The 19,224-nt window shown below is 40.2% G+C and overlaps 1 protein-coding gene across 2 annotated transcripts in view; it reads left to right on the forward strand.

The window, feature by feature from the left end:
• The window catches only part of MYO10 (myosin X), a 63,595-nt gene that overhangs the window by 3,407 nt on the left and 40,964 nt on the right, over positions 1 to 19,224 (forward strand). Inside the window, exons 4-12 of one of the 2 annotated variants that reach the window (XM_014893083.2) lie at positions 578 to 696; positions 1,426 to 1,572; positions 1,752 to 1,852; positions 2,076 to 2,142; positions 3,244 to 3,336; positions 4,063 to 4,131; positions 4,311 to 4,393; positions 5,878 to 5,986; positions 8,727 to 8,807. In XM_014893083.2, the coding sequence (XP_014748569.2) occupies positions 578 to 696; positions 1,426 to 1,572; positions 1,752 to 1,852; positions 2,076 to 2,142; positions 3,244 to 3,336; positions 4,063 to 4,131; positions 4,311 to 4,393; positions 5,878 to 5,986; positions 8,727 to 8,807 (869 nt within the window). Of the gene's footprint in view, positions 1 to 577; positions 697 to 1,425; positions 1,573 to 1,751; positions 1,853 to 2,075; positions 2,143 to 3,243; positions 3,337 to 4,062; positions 4,132 to 4,310; positions 4,394 to 5,877; positions 5,987 to 8,726; positions 8,808 to 16,225; positions 16,618 to 19,224 lie in introns of those variants that run through there. The other variant, XM_088170811.1, reaches the window with a different exon arrangement.

Here is a 19,224-nt window from a genome sequence, read left to right on the forward strand (position 1 = left end):
TAGAGCTTTCAATATTAGAATTAGATATCTGAAAGAATATGTTGATGTGTCTAAAGATTGAGCTAGTGGGCATTTAAAATGTTTATTTAAATACGGCGTTACAGAGCAGCATTATGTACTGCTTTATATACCACATTATAGCAAAACTGAAAATTAATGTATGCATGGAAGAAAAATTTCATAGGTTTATCCTCACCATTCCAAGCAAAATGGGAACATATTCATGAGGACAAAGAGTTAATTACTGTTTGTATGTGGAAAAATGTGTTAGTAGATAGTTTGAGTTCTTGACATGTAGCATTAAGAGGAAAATAAATATTTGTGACTTATTTATGATGTACTTCTACTGCTAATTTCCTTCAGTTGCACATATTTATGCCTTTTCATGAGCAGCAAAACAGTATCCTAGAATTTCTCGTATTTTCATCTCTAATCCCTCTCCTTTTAGGAGCATCTTAAATGGTGGTGTAGTAATAATAATAATAATAATAATAATAATAATAATAATAAAAACAAACTGGTTTCATAGCTTTATACATGTAAGGACATATTTGTATTTGTTTTTCTCTTTTGCCAGCCCTGGGTAGATCTGCTGAGTTACTGGGGTTGGACTCCACACAGCTAACAGAAGCATTGACTCAGAGGTCGATGATTCTCAGGGGAGAGGAAATCCTAACACCTCTTAGTATACAACAGGTAAAGGCAACTCAATTTTGACATGTTTTCAGGGTCTTTGAAAGATGTCTTAGTCTTCAAGTCCAGAGAAATCATTGATCACTCAAGAACAAAAGCTTAGCTCATGCATCAGTCAAGACAAAATGTCAAAAGACATAGTTTTTTTGGGGAGGGTATAATCTCTTTAGATCCCATCCTATTATTCTATAAGCCAGGGTTTATAGCTTGTCTCTTCTTATTCTTATGAAGCCTGATTAGTTCCCATTTTTCTCAAATACTGAACATGTAGGCTGATACTTTTTTCACTATGGACACTTGTGTCAAGGAGGTGTTTTTTCAAAATTTTTAGGAGAAATATTTTTATAATTTACAAGAAGAGAATTAGAAATAGGTATGCATAACATTGTTTCCCTCTGGAAAAGGGTGAATTAAGGTATTATTTCCTACACCTCTCTTTCCTTCCTCCATACCTGAAGTTTATAATTTCCTATTTTTTTGAATGCTTTAGCCCTGAAATGTAATTTTAAAGCCACATAGGGGTACTGCTGTTCTCAGTTAAACTGAAAACAGTTAGAGCTCGAATCATGATGCTTTGTGTGTGTTAATACAATTGCTGCCAAGCTACATAGGAATAGGAAGCTGCCTGCTTTATGCATTGTTTTGTGCTGTGCTAAGGACACTGAGCAGCAGATATTGTCAGTTCTCAGTCATGGGGTGGTTGATGTGTTCTGTATTCCCTCTTTAACACAGGCAATAGACAGCAGAGATTCTATGGCTATGGCACTTTATTCTCAGTGTTTTGCATGGGTCATTAAGAAAATCAATAGCAGAATCAGGAGCAAGGAAGACTTTAAGACTATTGGAATTTTGGACATATTTGGATTTGAAAACTTTGAGGTAGGTTTCAAAAGCTTATTCAAATGGATTGTCTGATATTTATGCTTTATTACTTTACATATTTTTGTCATCTTCTCTGGAACTTGATTTAAAAATATGTTATTACCAAACCCATTCCCTTGTTTGCAAAGTAAAATGCTTGAAGTGTGTGCATTTTTGAAAATTTCCTGTGTCTTTAGGTAAACCGTTTTGAGCAGTTCAATATTAACTATGCAAATGAGAAGCTTCAGGAGTATTTCAACAAACATATCTTTTCCTTGGAGCAACTGGAATACAGCAGGTAAGAGAGAGAGGAGAAATTTGAAAGGATTTTGACAATATCTTGTTCACTTGAAGCCTTAGTTCACAGCTACCTTAGCTTCCTTTGAAACTCTCACCATGAAAGCTGTGTACTTTATAAAAGCAAGCTGATTTCTCTGTAATTTGCAAGATAAATACACCAGCTTCTCCCATTTCTACAACTAAAATAATTTCAATAAAAAGACCCACTTTATTTTCCTTAGGGAAGGACTAATTTGGGAGGATATTGACTGGACAGACAATGGAGAATGCTTGGATCTTATTGAAAAGGTAAGAAAGAATTTGATACCGTTATCTATTTTTAGTTGTTTTGTTCTGAGGTAATAGGTCTTTAAAACATTTGTCAACACAAAGAACAAGTGAAGAGAATGGTGGATCTTGCATGTTTAAATAGCAACCTTATGATCAGATAATTTTCATGTATGGCTACGTTAAGGATTATACTGTGAGCTCTTTTCCTTGCAGCAACTTTTCTCCTTGTGTGATTATATACAAAAGCAGTATTTGGAGATGATTAAAAAGAATCATTTGATCCATGCTGACTCTTGCCATCAGTACAGGCAGGCTGTGTGAGCTTATCTCCATGCAGGGTGTGTGACTGCAAGAGCTCAGACGAGCACAGAAGCGAGTGGCAGCGGGCAGGGGATCCAGCTGGCAGGACGTGACTGCAGTCAGGGCAGTGCGGCTTTTCAGGAGCTGCTCTGAGCCCTTGGCAAGTGGCTTATTACAATGTGCACCTGGAGAACCGTGTTTTTTTGAGAGGCTGTATCAACCTGGACACATTAATTAACTGTGGGGTAGCTTGCTTTGTTTACCACCTCTTCTAGCAGGAGAAGTAGGGAACATCAAAGGAAATTACACAGAAGCATATGTAAAGCAAAGGGGGGTTGTGCTTCACACAGGGTGAAGTTAAACTGCCTATCTTCTGCTCTGCCCCTGGGCACTGTGGGTGCTAAAAGTTTGCATTGGTTCAAGAACTGGATGGATAATTATGTGGAAGAAACTTTTTTGAAAGGCTGTTTTACACAAACTCCCCAGATTCCTGATCATTGGAGATCTTGATCAATGACATTCTGGGGCAGTGTCATTGTATGCATCTAAAAACTGCCTACATCAGGAGAACTGATTCTTCCAGTAGCTTGTTTTTCTTTATTTTGCCCACAGATTCTATACTCCATATTTCAGAAGGAGCATTGCCAGAAAAAACAGGATTTCACTCACCTTCAAGAGTGGGGTTTTAGTTGTGTATGAGTAGTTTTGTGCCTGTCTGCACAGAGCAACTTCAAGGACTTTGTGATTTTTCCAAACTGGGGACAACAGCTGTGTCCATCCATGCACTAATTCATCTTCTGCCTCTTCTTGCTGTTCTAGAAACTGGGACTACTGGCACTCATCAATGAGGAGAGCCATTTTCCTCAAGCCACAGACTCCACCTTACTGGAGAAGTTGAATGCCCAGCATGCTGTATGTGATGTTTCGCTGATATGTGCTGTGCAAATTATGCAGGATCTCTTTGCTTCAATAGAAATTCATGGTTCAAACATATGGGTGCATAGTTCTAGAGGCTTTTTTGGATGCCACTATTTCCATGGCAATCTGTATACTTTGCTGTCAAGGCTAGGTTGGTTACTGGAAGAACAGATCCTCGTTGCTGTTCACATAAAGGTTTCTATTGTGGTGAACAAGTCAAATTCTACTCTTAATGAGAGCTCTGCCAACCTGCAGTAGCTCAGATTATTTAGATCTTCTATTTGCCTTGCTGTAATGAAGCATTCACCTTGATGTCATTTACTGAAAGCTTGCTGTTTCCTCTGTCCAGATTAGTGTTACCTTTATTTGTGATACTTTGAAATTATTTTTCACAGTTTCTGGGATGAAAGCATATCCATCAGTCTTCAGAACTGCCAGTTTAACACAGAGCCTTCTCTTTCAATGTGCCTTTTATAGATGGTTCTGCCAGATGGGGTTCAGGTTTAGTACAATGACTTTTTATGTGCTATAAATCTGTTATTACTGCATTTGAAGCAGCCCAGACTAACAAATCCTATTATCATGAGTTGCTTGTTTGCTTTTGGAGCACTAATCTTCCAGGGAGTTCACTGGAAGACAATGGTCTGTTTAAATATGGGTTGAGAGGATAATGTGACAACCCCCTCCAAATATTTTTCTCTTTTTTTTCCCTCCAATTAGAACAATCCTTTTTATGTAAAACCAAGGGTTGCTGTTCACAACTTTGGAGTGAAGCACTACGCTGGGGAGGTAATTTCTTTATTTGCTGAAATTATTCCAAGCAGAACTTTCATTAGCTCAGTTTTCCCCCAAGGCTGCTCAAAATTAACTAAAGCACTCTGTTCCCTCAGCACTTTTTACAGCACCACTCTTGTGAGAGGTGCCTGACTGTTTGGCTTGTTGTTTGAACGGGCTCTGTTTCCTTCTAGGTCCAGTATGATGTCAGGGGGATCTTGGAGAAGAACAGAGATACTTTTAGGGATGATCTCCTGAACTTGTTACGTGAAAGCAGGTAAGTTTCTGTGATTTTTGTTAAGTACATGATATTAAGGGGTGTTGTATCAACTAATTCTGCCAGGATTGAACATCTAATTCTGCTGGGGTTTGAGTACGTTAGATGTTGCATAGCAGCAGACCTTGACAGACCTGAAATGAGCATAGAATGAAAGAGAGATGAGCATATCATATTACAGAAAAGAGCGTATCAGCGTTGCCTGTATCAGGTCTGACTGTAATCTGTTCTCATGAAGTTGGATTTACCTGCATTGTTCTGTTGTTGCTGTTCAGTCCAGGGGGTTCCTAGAGAACTGACTTGCTGCTCTGTAATGAGTAATGATGCTGGAGGTGGTCGTGGTTTTTAACTGTTTCTGGGTGCTTCATAGGCAGGGTGCATGGGTGGTTTTTGACTTCATGTTTGTGTTTCTGACATTCCCTAATTGGTTGAGCAGTTGCTGTCAAGAGACTACCACAGTGCAAACTGCCATATAGTAATTCCTTCAAGGAGGGTGCTTGTATTAAGATTTATCTGACTGAAAGTCTGAACTTGGATGGCTTTGGTACCTGCATGTCTCATGTCATTCCACTGTGTAAGGTCTTAGGGTCCTTACAGTGGTACCCTGTGAGCTGTGGTGATACCACATCCCTTTTTGTAGGGGTTTGGTTAAGACTACAGGACACACAGGACACACAGAAGAATGGCAGAAAAACAGGAACCTGAGCCTGGATGTTGCTGTCTCATCTGCTGCCCTCCCCTATCCCATCCAATCATCCTGCCTTTGCTGTGCAAGTTGCTTATTTGTAAATCCCTTTAGTCCTTCTGTGCAGGGGAAACTTGTAAATAAACAAGCAATTCCCTCTCTATGTTATTTGTTCTAGATCTAGGACATTTCTGATACAACATCTGTCAATTGAAGTATCTAGGTAAAAAAAATAAATGAGTTAAACTTGGCTGGGCCTAGTTTTGCTTTTGCACCAACATCTCTGTGGAACTTGAATTAAAATATCTGTTTCCGTAGAAATGCTAAGAGGAGAGTTCCCAGCCGACATGGTAGGAAACAGCATGCACAGCTGTTATCTGAAAGTGAGGCTTGCATGGGTGGCTGTTTTGTGTTATGTCCCGAACCAAGCTGGAACTCTTGTTTTTTACTCTTTGTTCAGGTACAATTCCGGTTGCAGTCAGCTGGAGTTTTGGTTGAGTGAGTGGAGTAAAATGCAGTAAAGCCTCTAGGACTTCACACTTCATTTCCCTAATGATGTGTTCGGAGTGGAGAAGAAAGAACCCCCTTGTTTTGTTTTTTGTTTTGTTTTTTCTCCCCTGGATAAATTCTGCAAAGGCAAAATCTATAGTTTATTGAAGATTGTGGAGAAAACCAATACGTATTTTTTTGATGGAGGAGCTTCTTGCTAAGAGGCAATGTTTTCTTTGCATTCTACAGTGGTGAACTTCATAGTCTGTTAGGATAGACTTTAAAATACTATTTTCCTTTTCCATTTCAGTCTTGATTTCATCTATGATCTATTTGAACACGTTTCAAGTCGCAACAATCAGGACACTCTTAAATGTGGAAGCAAGCACCGAAAACCCACTGTCAGTCTCCAGTTCAAGGTTAGTTAATGTGTCATCTCTGCTGTGTAGCTAATCAGTGATGGACAGACCCTGCTCAGTAAAGAACAGGTGCAGATTGAAAAAGCCAAAACTTGAGCATTAAAATGTTGCTGTCTCTACTGTGATACTGCCCTTGCTAATTAACCTATTGACTGTCCTGGCTAGCTTTAAGGAGACACTAACCTTTCCATCACACCATCCCCATAAAACTCCTGTTGTATTTCCCACTTGCCTATTTGTTCTGTTTTTAAAGCTCATCTATGAAGTTGGTCTCTCTTGTCCTGGTTTGTCTTTATAATCTAAATCCAGCCACAAAATCCCACAAAGCCTTACAGCAGTGCCTGTATGCAAAGAAAAATAAGTGCTGAATAAATACCTCATTAAGGTGTTGCCTTGCTTTAACTTAAAGTTTGGGAGGCATTTTTGTTAAACACCTTTTTATGAGGCTTCATAGCCTCTCATCAAAAATGGCACCAAATTGAAATCTAGCATAAAGTCTATCTGCAAATTATTTAAAAGGGAAAGATTGGCACGAAACATCTCCTAAATTACATGAGTACAAGTCTGGATTAGTTGCCTTTCATTTTGTTTGAATTAATATACATTTGCAGAGTTCATTCACTTTTTTAAAAAAAGAGCAGACTCGAACCCCTTAAGGGCAGATTTTATCCTAATAGACTATTGCTAAGTGTTGGACAGAACAGCAAGGAGTGCATACTGGGGCACACACAATGTCTTTTGTTAAAAAAACACTGCTTTGTGCTACCATAAGTCATCTCAGAAGTATCCATTTCTTGTCATGAGATGCTATTATTTGCTGGTTCTCTGGGGTAGCAGAAGGTACTGTTTCCACTTAGTCATTTGTATATGTGCAAAGTGGACCTCTAAGATGTTAACCTTACAAAAACAGATCATATTTTTTCACTCATTTGGTAAGGTTGAACAAAGTGTAGTAGTCCTGTTCTCTGTCAGGAGCCCTGGAAAACGTAAGGGTGATAAAACATGAAATCAAAACATTATTGCCTCTTATCTAACACTGCAGTAACTGACCATTAACCAGCTGGGCTGCTTTACAAGATCATGCCTTTTTTACATCATGCCATCCTCAGAGAATTAAGTTGAGTGTTTTTACATGTTTTAAAGCCTTCCAGGGATTAGTCCATCTTATTTCAACTGAAGATAAGAACTTTGCCTTCACAGTTTTATTCTCATGATAAATTAGTTGACTCTTCTTTTCATTTGATGACCTGCCTAATGCAGGCCTGGGGGTGCACACAGAATAGCAGGGTTTAGATACCATCTGTTTCAGCCTGTTGATTACAGCAGGGCAAACTCCAGATTAGCTCATCACCTGACAGTGACTTAGAGGCTTGCAACGCTGTGCAGAATCTGGCTGGCTGTACCACAGGTAAAAGTGAAAATAGTTTAAATCATTTTTATTTAGACTGACCAAATTTCCCAATCTCTGTAAGTAGGAGCCTGGGATGAAGAATTGTCCATAGATGGAATATTCATACAGGTTTAATATGGATAAAGCCTTTACTTTTCAAAGCTGTAAATATTTGTCTTTACAGAAGGATTTTTGTCTTTGTATGTTCTGTTTGGTGTTTGCTGCCCAACTCCCTGGTCCATAGGCTGGCAAAGGCAAGCGAACCAAGAACTTTCATTTATGTTCCCAGTCATTTCGCTGTTTGCTCCCTTTGCCCTGTACCAGCTCCTGTGCACAGCCATAACTCTGCCTGCTGCCTTTATCACTGCGTGTTCAATCACCAAGTGCTTGGTCTGCAGATTAAAACAAGAATTTGTTGTAACAGACTGACCTTGACAGTTTTGCTCCAAGACATATGGCAGGACACACAGTGCTAGTCCTTTAAAATGTGCACTTTCTGCCTCCTTGGCAGCCTGCTCTGTATTCTCCCTGCTGCCTGGCACAAAGTGTCACCTTTGAGAGGTGTAACTTTGCCTTTGCTAGCTTTGTGAGCCCTTCACAGCTTGAGCTCCTCTCCAATCATTTGTATCTCTGCAAAGTAAATGCAAGACTTCAGATTAAAAAGGTTCATCACACTTAATGATACAGAATGAGGCAAGTTGGAATAAGATATGGAATGATGGCTCAGACGGGAAAGGGGTGGATGTGTAATTAAAGTAATAATCATAAAAGGACTGAGGGATTTTGTGATTTTTATCTCCAGGCTGAGGTTCAGACAACTGATAGTCTAATGTGCATTGGATCATTCAGAGTTCTAAAGCTAGAAAAAAAACTGTTTTCTTCAGGGAAGATGGAAAATGAATGGGTTTGGGGTAGGTGAAATGAAAAGAGGAAATCTGAGTTGGTGGATTTTGCCGTAGACCCATTATCCTTCCTTTTGACTTGCTCAAGTTTAGCTGTTTGGGAATGTGGATCCTAAGTCTTAAGCAGTCGTTTGAAAGATCCCTGAAACAACAGTTTGATGTTCCCTTATGAACAGTTTTCATATCAATCTGTGAATCTTGCTCATGGTGAAACAGTGATGCCAGTTGTGATGAGAAGAGCCAGTGGCAGAAGTGAACACACAGGTGTGGATCCCGTCTGTTTGGAAGCAAGAGCTTCCATGGTGCCGTAACTTCTGGTGTGCACCACTAGGTGTTGCAGTTAGATGCTGTCTGCAGTGCTGAGCTGCAGGAGCTCTTGTCCAGGGTTATGTTGCTTGTACAGAAATCCAGCTTGTGAGTTACTGTCTTCTCTCTACCTGTGTTTCAGGAATCACTTCATTCTTTAATGGCAACCCTGAGTTCTTCAAACCCCTTCTTTGTTCGGTGCATCAAACCCAACGTGCAGAAGGTAAGATTGTAAATGGTGTCCATCTTTTCTGTACATCTCAGGCCTAGTCTTTTGCTGTCTATCTGGTGATTTACCACTGTGTGAAGCAGAAGGTAGCATTCCTCGCTAATTTTGTAGAAGGCTCTGCAGGGGGAAGGCACTGGGATGGGCTTCTGAATTTGTTTTTCTTTTTTTTCACATAGCCTATGCACCTCTTTAATAGTCGTTGCTCACAACTCTGATAAATGTCTGGCTCTAAGGAAGGTTATAAACAGAAGATAAAAGGCTGCACTTCTTTGTGACAACTCTGTGAGAGCCTTTTTAGGGAGAAAATATCAAAATTGCAAAGTTTGTTTTAAGATACTAAAGGCAGTGATTCAGATGTGTACAGAAGAACTGGTGTGAATGACTCTGTTGTCAGACTCTTAGTCTTTCAATTTATGAAGATACCTAGAATTGTACATGCTGGATGTTTTGTTCTGTTTCAGAATTTTGTTCTTGAAACAGACTGGGAGACTAAGGCTTACAGTATCAATTTATCTTTTGAGATACACATAATGAAAGGCAGTGTCAAGATTTGCCTAAAAGTGTTGGAGGCCTCTCTAGAAATGAAGTGGTAATGGTACAGTAGTCATTGAAATTAATATTGTTATCCTGGTTCTGATATCCTGGAGTTTTGCACATCTGTTTTGAGCATAATAGACTGTTACTCAGGCATGGTCTGCTTTTGTTAAAAACACAACAGGCAGAGGTGCTAGTGAATCTGATTTATGGTTTTCACATGCCAACTCAGAGACTGGTGACTTTATTATAGATTCATATTTACATTTTCCATTTTTCTAGGCTGTCTAGATACTAACAAAGCAAATGTGTGCATTTCATTGTAGGTTTTAGTGCCACCTGCACAGTACATCTTAGGCTTTGCACGTTTCCAGTTGCTGACTGTTAACTCTGCTTTTGTGCTGCTATTTGTGATGTGCCAAATAACATGCAGATTTTGAGCACCTTAGCAAGAGGGAGCAGCCTGGAAGCAAATAAAAGCAACTTTCTGTGTCTTGATGTGTTTGGTACTCTGAGGTGTGAAGCCACCAGGCAGCTGAAGCCACGTGGATCACCGAGCCCTGGCAAGTAGCTGGGATTTGTGAGCTTGCATGTTTGGCAAAGTCCCCAGTCACAGAAGGAAGGCAATTTTGAAAACCTTGTTTGCTTCCCTGCTCCTGTTTCGATCTGGAAGCCCCATGACCCTTATATAGAAGGATATATATATATATATATATATATATATATATATATGTATATAAGGATTTCAGTAACAAACTCACAGGTTTTTCTTACCTGTCCTTTCATACCTGACTGATAAGGCTCATCTCCACAGTAGCAAAGTTACACGGATTTGCTGTGATTGATGCAAGAACCAAGCACTTGTTGCATTTCCATAGCAAGGAAAACACTGAGTTCCCACTGCTGTGTTCCTTGTTCTTCCAGTCTTTTTTCACTAAAATGCTTCATCCCTGACAAGCTTGGCGTTTGTTACTGTATCTACGCATGTATTTTACTACCACTAAAACACAGTTCTCACAGAATTAGCAGCTGTGCAAGGAAAAAGACCTTGGGACAGTCTCTGGGGATCACCTCTAACTGCAGGAGTGCATGCAGGAACAGATTGGGAAATTTCTCTAGACATTCCATTTCAATGTACGTGTAAAATCTCATCGAAATCTTATGCAAAAATGGTTGTACTTGTTTTCCATTTGCCTTTTTATGATTGCAAATTTAACTTGAAACAATGGCTTTACTATATAAGAAATACTGTTTGAAGAAGAAGAGTGAAGTGTCACAGAGCTTTTCTGTTGTAGTTGACTCGGTGGAAGATTTGACTGAAAATGAGAAGGAAAGCCATATATAATGCTTGTTGATGGCATTCTTCATTCAGGGAAGTGTTACCAAAATGCACCTTTAGGATTCACTGTTGGAAGTTTTACCTGCTGTGTGCTGCTCTCTGTCCCCACTCCACGCTGAACAGACACAGTGATTTTTAGTGACCTTGTGACATTGTTGGTGTCTCTCTTTCTGCAGAAGTGCAGGTACTGGAGCAGGCACACAAACAGCGTTTGGCTGCTGTGTACCTTTGCTGGATTCTGTAGGTGCACATCCCATTGAGCGGTTTGCAGTTTATCTTCTCATACAACATGTGGCTTCTTTTCAGTTAGACAAAGGAAAAGAAGGTGACTCAGTTTGCAGAGCTGTGAACCAGCATGGCTCAGATACACAGGAGCTGTGCATGGACTACCAGGGATGACCACATACATGACTCACTGTGCAGGGCTGGTTAGAAAAAAAACTGCTTGAAAGATTCGGATGAGCTACTAGGAGTAAACTTGGATCAAAAGAAAGTAAAGGTCTTCACTGAGCATTTTCCTCTGTGTTTTTCATCTGCAGTCATGATGATATGGAATGATAAATGTCACTTGGAAGGTATTTAAACAGTGCTTGCCAAATACTTAAGTATGTGGAAGAAAGGGGTGTTTTACTGCTTTTTTGAAATACACAGCATTAAAGGAGAGCTGGACCAGAGAGATTCGTTACGGAGAAAGCTGAAGTTGTGTTCTTGGGAGCAAAGTCTCTCCATCTACTTGTTTGTCTCTGAATTGGGTACAAATAGGGGACACACCTGCTGGTGGACATCCTCTGTAACTGGAGGGGAGGAGCTGGGGGAACTCAAGAAGCGTGTTTGAATTCTGTAGGTGAATGAAGTTAAGCAAATAGAAGTCAAATTCAAGCCTTTGAAAAGCAGAATGTACATCAAACTACTTTCTCTGCTGTTCTAGATATGGAAGCTTATTCATGTTGGTAGCAGATGTGATTATTTACAGTAATTATTTCATTGTTTTAATTTTTCAAAAGTTCAATTCTTAAATATGTTGCAGTGGCAAGCAAAAACAATTCAGCAGTAAACCGCTGAACATTTACATATGAAAGCAGGTTCTACACTCATTAGTGCAATTTCCTAAAGGGAGCACATGGACTACGTGACCTTTTGTCACAAGACATTTCGGCAGGCAGGCCTCAGACAGAAGGACAGAGGACCCATTAATCTTCGGGAGACCTCAGAACAATCAGGGTATCTGTTTTCACAATTTCCAATCTGTTCTGAACTACCCATAACATGGAAACTTTTCCACTTGGTATGCTTAATGAGTGTTTTCTGTTAATGAAGTGTCTTTCTCCTCAGCTCCCCTTATCTTCACTGCAGCTGGCAGAACTATGTATCACTTCATCCTTTTGAACTTTAGCACATTTTTCTCTGTTTCTTGGTTTCATATTTCTTTTTCTGTCTCCTGTTCTATTTGATAATGATTCCTCCCTGCAACCTTGCCTTTTCTGATCTCTGTCTCCTTTTCTTTGTGTACCTTAAATTAAAAAAACCACCACCACAAAAAAACCCCAACAGCGAAACCAAATCGACAAGAGAAAAAGGCTTTTTTTTAAAAGAAGCTGCAGCCATTGCTACAATCATTGGCTGAATGTTTCTTCCAGCTTGCTGCTATTAATAAAGTTGCTAAGCCTTGGTGCTATTCAGGAGACAGATCAGAGTAAATTTAAGATCTAAACTTCCTATTTAAGCTGTTTCAGAGGCAGACGTTTTCCTGTTGCCCAGAAGCAGCCAGCCTTGGGCAGCTTGCCTCAAGTGCTTTCTCAGGTTCCCTTTTCCATTTAGGCTGTTTCTTGAAAATATAATGGCATAATCTCCAGTGGCACGATACTGATATAATTGTAGCAAGTGGCCCCACCTCCAGCATCTGCAGGGGCTCAGCTGTGCTGGTCTCTCAAAACCTCAGTTATTACAGCTTGTTTTTATAGTCCCCCTGTTCTTGTGACTTCAACAGGTTCAGATGTGGCTGTTCTCTCCTGCACATAAATAGGTGCATGCACTTCTCTTTGGTAACAGATCTAAGGCCAGTTTAGTCCTGCTAGACAAAATCCTGGCTTAATTATAGTTCACATGAAGTATTTGATGTAGACAAAGATTTCACTTTTTAAATAGTTTTTTAGGAAACTTGTGTTGGTGTGTGCCACCAGGCAACAGGATTGCAGGGTCTCTACTCATGTCCCTGTCCACTCATTTACTGTCTGTCTCATTCCTCTGTTGTAGTGATGGTCTTGTCACTATCAAGATAAAAGCTGCCTTCTCTCAGACTTTGTGATCTCTAAAGGGACAATTCTGTTTCTCTTCAGGTTTTTACATTAACTATTTTTTAATCTTAAAATTTAATTAGTTCAGGTAAATAAGTGAGACAAAATTAAACCTGTGTTGCAAACCTACTGTAGGGTAGGGGCTACAGGGAGCAACAGGAAAAATGAAACTGGTAATACCTTAGCAGTTCAAAGGAAGACTGGTAGAAAAAAGTCTGTAATAAAATCTGTGAGATCTACTGCTGCTTAGAGCCCTATCATGCTCCATATTCATTCCTGGAAAATTAGTATCAAGGCAATAAGATTGTTAACATTGCTTCTGGGGACAGAGCCATTTGAAGGGATCAAGGTATGGCTATTGGCACCTACAGTGTACTTTGAGGCATAGGTCATTAATGACCATGAGACACCCTGGAATAGCAAGCAGTTTGTCCTCTAATATGAAATAAGATACAAACCTATTTTGCTTGGCGCCTGAATTAAAGTTGTATTCTTAAAATAGCTCTGAATCATTACAAATGTAAGTATAGCATGATACCAGCCTAAACACCAGGTAGAAGTACAACTCAGGAATGCAGTGCAAAGGAACACTGATAGCAGAGCTTGACCCCATCTGCAAGGGTGATTGTGTGCAGGTTGTAGAGCAGGTACAAGTGCAAGGAACGCAGTAGGTGAGCTGGTTTTCAGGCTGGAATTGCAGTATTGTCATATTGAGACTTGACTGTATGAATTACTGAGTTTGCCTTCTAGGGGAATTTTTTTATTTTTGCAGAAATATGGATAAGAATAGTGCAAGTCTAATGGTACTGCATCAGGAAGAGCACACATAACCTTGAAAGATAGAAGGAGAGAAACTCTGAACTTGAAGGGTATTCTACTGTACCTGAAGTACAGGATTCCTAAGCATCTGGATAACTTTACTTTCAGAAGTCTTTATTTTAAAAAAATTTCCTTAATAAGGATATTCAAATTTCTATGCCCATCCTACTGGACTTGTATACCAAACATTTGCTTTATACAGTAACATTCAGCAGACTTTGGGTCTCCTTACAGGGGAGCAGATGCCTTTGTGGGTTTTTAGAGATGCTGAGCCCAGCAGTTAAAAACTAAAAAGTATTATGCCCTAAATGGAGGTGTCTCTATGGTTTAGTCAGTTGCCAAGCCCTGGGGTAGCTCTTCTGCAGCAAAGCTGCAGTGGTGTCTAGTACTGGGAGGCAGCAGATCACAGGGTAAATTTGACTTGCTGTCCATAAGAAAAAGGTAATGGATAGCCTGATCATGTTAATAGTTATTCTGTCGTACTTTGAAAGTAGAGGAAATAGATAATATAGCCCAGGTGGAGCCACTGTGTGTGTGTGTGTGTGGGACTATCTGTAGAAAGTTAAGGTCTAGCAGGATTCAATTACAGTTGTATAAACAGCTCATATATTAGAGATCCTTATTGCCTTTTAAAAAAATCTCTCTTTAATCTCAGTTGTTCTCAATAAATACTTGGTTTAAGAAGGCTTTCTGGCTGCCAATTACTGCTGTCATTGCTTCTGGAGGCAGCAGGGCCACAGGCTCTGAGCAGAGACTGCTCTTGCCTGGGTCGGACTTGGGGGGCTGCTGCTCAGGCTCATCATTTGGGAGGAGAGCAACCACTTCCCAAAAGCACAGCATGTTGGCCTGATCTCAGAAGTCAACAAGTGCATGGGGCCAATTGCAAACTATCTATCCTCCTTACGCTTTAACTAGTTCATAAGGCTTTATTATTCATAACCAGGAAGGTGTGGTGTCGTGCCTGGCCAACACCACTTAATTCAGCTACCTGGATCTTGTCGCCTTGGGTTTTGCAGAATTACATAGCTTGAGATCAAGACTTGTGGAGTATGTTCCAGCTGCATCATTTTGTGACACATCACTTGAGTAATTAGGTCAGGCGCTAGAAGACTCATTCCTTAGGTAAAAGTGATAAGGAGGGTGAGTGTGAGGAAAGCAATCACTCCTGCTCCCAGAGTGCTGGCAGTAATGTTAACGTGTGAATCTGAATCCCTGTCTGAAAGAACAAGGTGTTTTGTGCTACAGTAAGCCATGCCTCTCTTCAGTGTCTTCTCTGAAAGATCACTCCCATCACTGCTGTGGTGCAGCCTCTTGGTTATGCTGCCTGAGAGCCACCAGGTTGTCCCTTTGTCCTCATATCAGTGTGTCCCTGCTTGCTGGGCTGAAGTAGGTCATTCCACTCTCCAGGCAGTCACCCAGACAAGGCATGCTCTTCATCAAGGTTTGTTGTTTGCTAAGCAGGGCTGACGAGGCATTCTTTTGCTAAGTGTATTAGGGTTTGTCTTTCAGTGACCGTGGTTAAGGAGTTTAAAATTGAGCTGTTTAAGGCTAGGGACAGACAGCTGAGATGGGATGCTGCAGGCAAGGGAGCAGACACTCTGCTGTAAAGGTTGCACCCAACTCCAGGCAGAGCAGGCAAACAAGAGTTCTGCATGTTTTGCAGCACGTACCATTTGGTAGGACTCTGTCCACAGGTGGTAGGAGCAATTTCTGGATCTTGGATAGTATCCATGGCAGTATGTAAGCAGGATGGAGGGGCACATGGAGAGTAATTGCTGTTTTGGGAGGGACTTGGGTGGGGGTGACCCAGATGGTAAAGTACCAGAACAATGGAAAAATCAAACAGCCAGGGATGAGATATTTTTAATGTGCAATGTTTGGTGTGCAGTTCAGTGTAATATCTAGAAGTGAGAAAGATTTTGACTGCTTCAGCAATTGATCTGCCAGCAGCAGAGGATCTTACCGCCTACAGCTGACTTCAGGCACTACAATAATTCTTGCATGTTGTGCCACCTGATGGATTTTTTGTGGCTTATGAATTCCTTTATATGTGGCTATGTGGATAGGCAATTGTGGAACTGCGACTACTGATCCCAAGTCTGAAGTATTTGCTTTTTGTAAATACCAGCAGAGAACTTGGCTTTTCTTCCTTCTTGTGCGCTCTACTAAGCATTTGAATTGCAAACATTGTCATGCAAATGTATGCGTTGAAAAACTGTGTACTTCATTAAGCTCTGGAAGTTTTCTTCTTTAACTACTACCAAAAAAAAAGTCCCCCCATCTCTAAATGGCAATTTATATTCAAATCCTGTTTGCTATGTTCACATGGTAACTACTCCAAGGGAACATGCACAGTCCATGATAAATAGACATCTCTAGAACTCCAAAAGCATCACGGGGGTACAGAGCATTGTTCTTTAACAAAAACTTCAAAATTCAGAAGTCTCTTCCTTGATAAGCTGTATCTTAGGGCATATTGTGCATTTTATCTCTTAAGGTTTAGGAATTTGTTGGCCGTGAAATATATTTACATTCTTGCTGCCTATAAGGTGAGATTAGCCCTCGTGTCTTGTTAGTCAGGAATATCTTCAGTGATTGCTGTAGAGCCAGCCCTCGCTAGGCTTGACTTCCTTTGAGTAGCAGCAGGAATGAATTAAGCAAGTACAGCCAAAGATATCACATGAAAGACTTGAAATACCAGTGAGCTGAAGAAAGCTCTGTTCTGTGTGTGTCTGTGTGTGTGTGTGCATAGCTGCAACTGCTAAAGATTCAGTTTTTCACAATGGACGAACGCTGAAGGGGGAAAACATCTTAAAAGGTAAGGGCTTTAATTCATGCAAGTTTTAAAATTATTTTAATCTTGCATACTTGAAGCTGGAGTGGACTTGCAGAAAAAGAATAAAAAGTTCCTAGAGTTTTCCTGAGCAAGCTGTACTGGAAATGTTTCTGTGCTTGTATATTTTTTTAAAGAGGGTAAATGCATGCAGAATCAAGTTTGTGAAAAAAAGAACTAAATTTACTGGTCTAATCATATTTTTGAACACCAGGAGAGCTTGCTGTCAAGCAGTCTGCTTTAATAAATCACACTTTGTTTGAAAGTTAAAGGAGTGATTGTTTGCAGAGCTGGGAAAAACTCGACAGAAGTGGAGCTCTGTGTGCAGAGGGGGAAAGACCTGTGTTATAGTGATGGGCTGCTTCCTGGAGAAAGATCTTTTCAGTCTATAGTGTAGATTCAGGAAAACCAGCTATATAAAGTTAAGGATTATAATAATCCTGCCATTTATTAAGGCATAAGACGTATTTTTGTGTTGATTGCATGATAAGAAAGTAATATTGGAGACAAGTGTATTCAGGGTGGGGGGAGTCAAGCAAGGTATCTTCAGAACCCAGAAGTCTAAATTAATTTTGTATTTTTGCTGGAGAAACTTCGATGGTGCACACTTGAAAGAGTAATTTTTGTCCACAGAGATACAGGAAATGGAATATGCCTGGATAAAAAAAGTTATTGCAGTAGTAATGGAAAGGACAGCATAGTAGTTGGTATATTTTGACCTTCCTTGCTGTGTCAGCTCTCCCTTCTGCCCCCAATGAAATAACCCTCTAACACAGCAGGTAAAATAGTGCTGTTCACCACTGGTTGCCTTTGCTTCTGGGATCTGCACTTTGTGCCTTGCTTTCCCACTTAAAGTGCTTGTCTCTGCAAACATTAGAATTCAGCCACAGGGTAGAAAATTAGGATAAAATTGCTTGAGAGAACCTGTTGTGAAGGGAATGGGTTTGATCCTGCATCATTGAAGTCTATGGGAGTTTTATTCTGGTCTCAAGAAGTGCAGCCCTAGATTTGCCTTGCAAATCTAGATGGAGGGTATATGATCTGATAAAGTGCCTATGGGACCAGGAAACAGTGTTGCCATAACTTGTAGCTCCTCTCTCATAGATGTTAAAATATGTCCTTTTAAACCCCAAGTGGTAGCAGTGGTGGTAGGTCAAAATGTAGCAGGTTTTGTTGTATGCACATTGGGGATATGTATTCAGTATTTCTTTTGCTAAATCTTAGTTTCAAAACTGATAAAATTTATTTTATTTCTCATTTGTTGGCTTATTCAAAAAATGTATTTACAACATGTAACATAAATTTAAGCCTAATAACAATGATTTTAACATAAACAGATTACTGGAAGTTAGAGTGCTGTCCCTGTTATTCACAGATCTTTGTCAAAGCTAGCCTCAGAACAAAAAATCTGTGAAGAGCAGAAGTAAATGTTTAAGAGTAGAACTTGGACCAATTATTAAACCTTTTTCTCTTTGTATCTGTTTATGTACATACATATATGTGAGTTTTCTTAATTTAGTCACAGGATGCAGCAAAGACATTGGGGTAAAATTCACTATGAAGCATTTGTAAGTACTAAGTACACTTCAGAACATCTGGTGCCACCTCATCAGATGAAACATTAAACACAAAATGCTTACTGAGAGCACATCAAAGCATTTTATCTTTGTTGTCTTACACTCAGAATTTGCCATTTCTGGTGGGTTTAGGCAGTTTATAAACCTCAGTAGCAAGGCAGGTCCATTCCTAACACTCAGTAGAATCCAGGTTGTGATTTCAGTTGTATGAAGTGGAATGTAGTAGCTGTAAAGTCCATGTTTGAGGACATCATCAGAGCTGCAAGGGTGGTCTAACCTACAGGAAGTTTTTGGCTGACACATGATGAGCTTTGAGGTTGGTCTCACTGGTTTGTCTCCCCTCCACATTCCTGGTGTGTATTCCCTGTTCAGGAAACAGGGAACTGGGCAGCTGGTGCTGCTTACAGGAGGTTTACAGAGGTGGTAGCAGCACAATTCCTCAGGCTTTGTGGGCAGTATTTGCTCCATTGCTTGGTCCTAAGCACCAGGCAAGTGTGCACTGTTCAGGCTGTGAAGCTGCTGGTTTCCAAGAAACCCATTGCACCACCTAAATCATTTGGGACACTGGCAAGTTTTTTGTTTTGGCAGCCACCTTGGACTGTGGCACATCCCTGTGAGCATGATACAATATGTAGTGTAGAGAAGGCAAGTTTGTCACCAAACTCATAGTGCTATGTTCTATTTCCATTGTTTACATGATGTAATCAATCATGGCATTTTTGAAACTCACTCTCTATACACCTAGAAATCTCCTAAGTATGTGGCAAGTAGGTGCTTTGGAGGGGTCTCCAAACCTTTATTAGAGAAGCAGAGATCATGTAGAGCAGAGAAGACATCCATTTTCAGAAAGCCAGATAAATGCCAAATCATCTGTGATACTGGCTTTCTCAAATAAATGGCTGCCCCAGATTCAGCATGATGAAGATGAGTATGTCCATCTGCAGCTTGCCAAACACACCATTTGTGCATACTTCATATTTAGCCAAAAAGAAACTGTGACCAGCCTCATCAATTA

This window comes from Sturnus vulgaris, chromosome 1, assembly GCF_052056855.1.
Source record: "Sturnus vulgaris isolate bStuVul1 chromosome 1, bStuVul1.hap1, whole genome shotgun sequence".
Lineage (NCBI taxonomy): Eukaryota > Metazoa > Chordata > Aves > Passeriformes > Sturnidae > Sturnus > Sturnus vulgaris.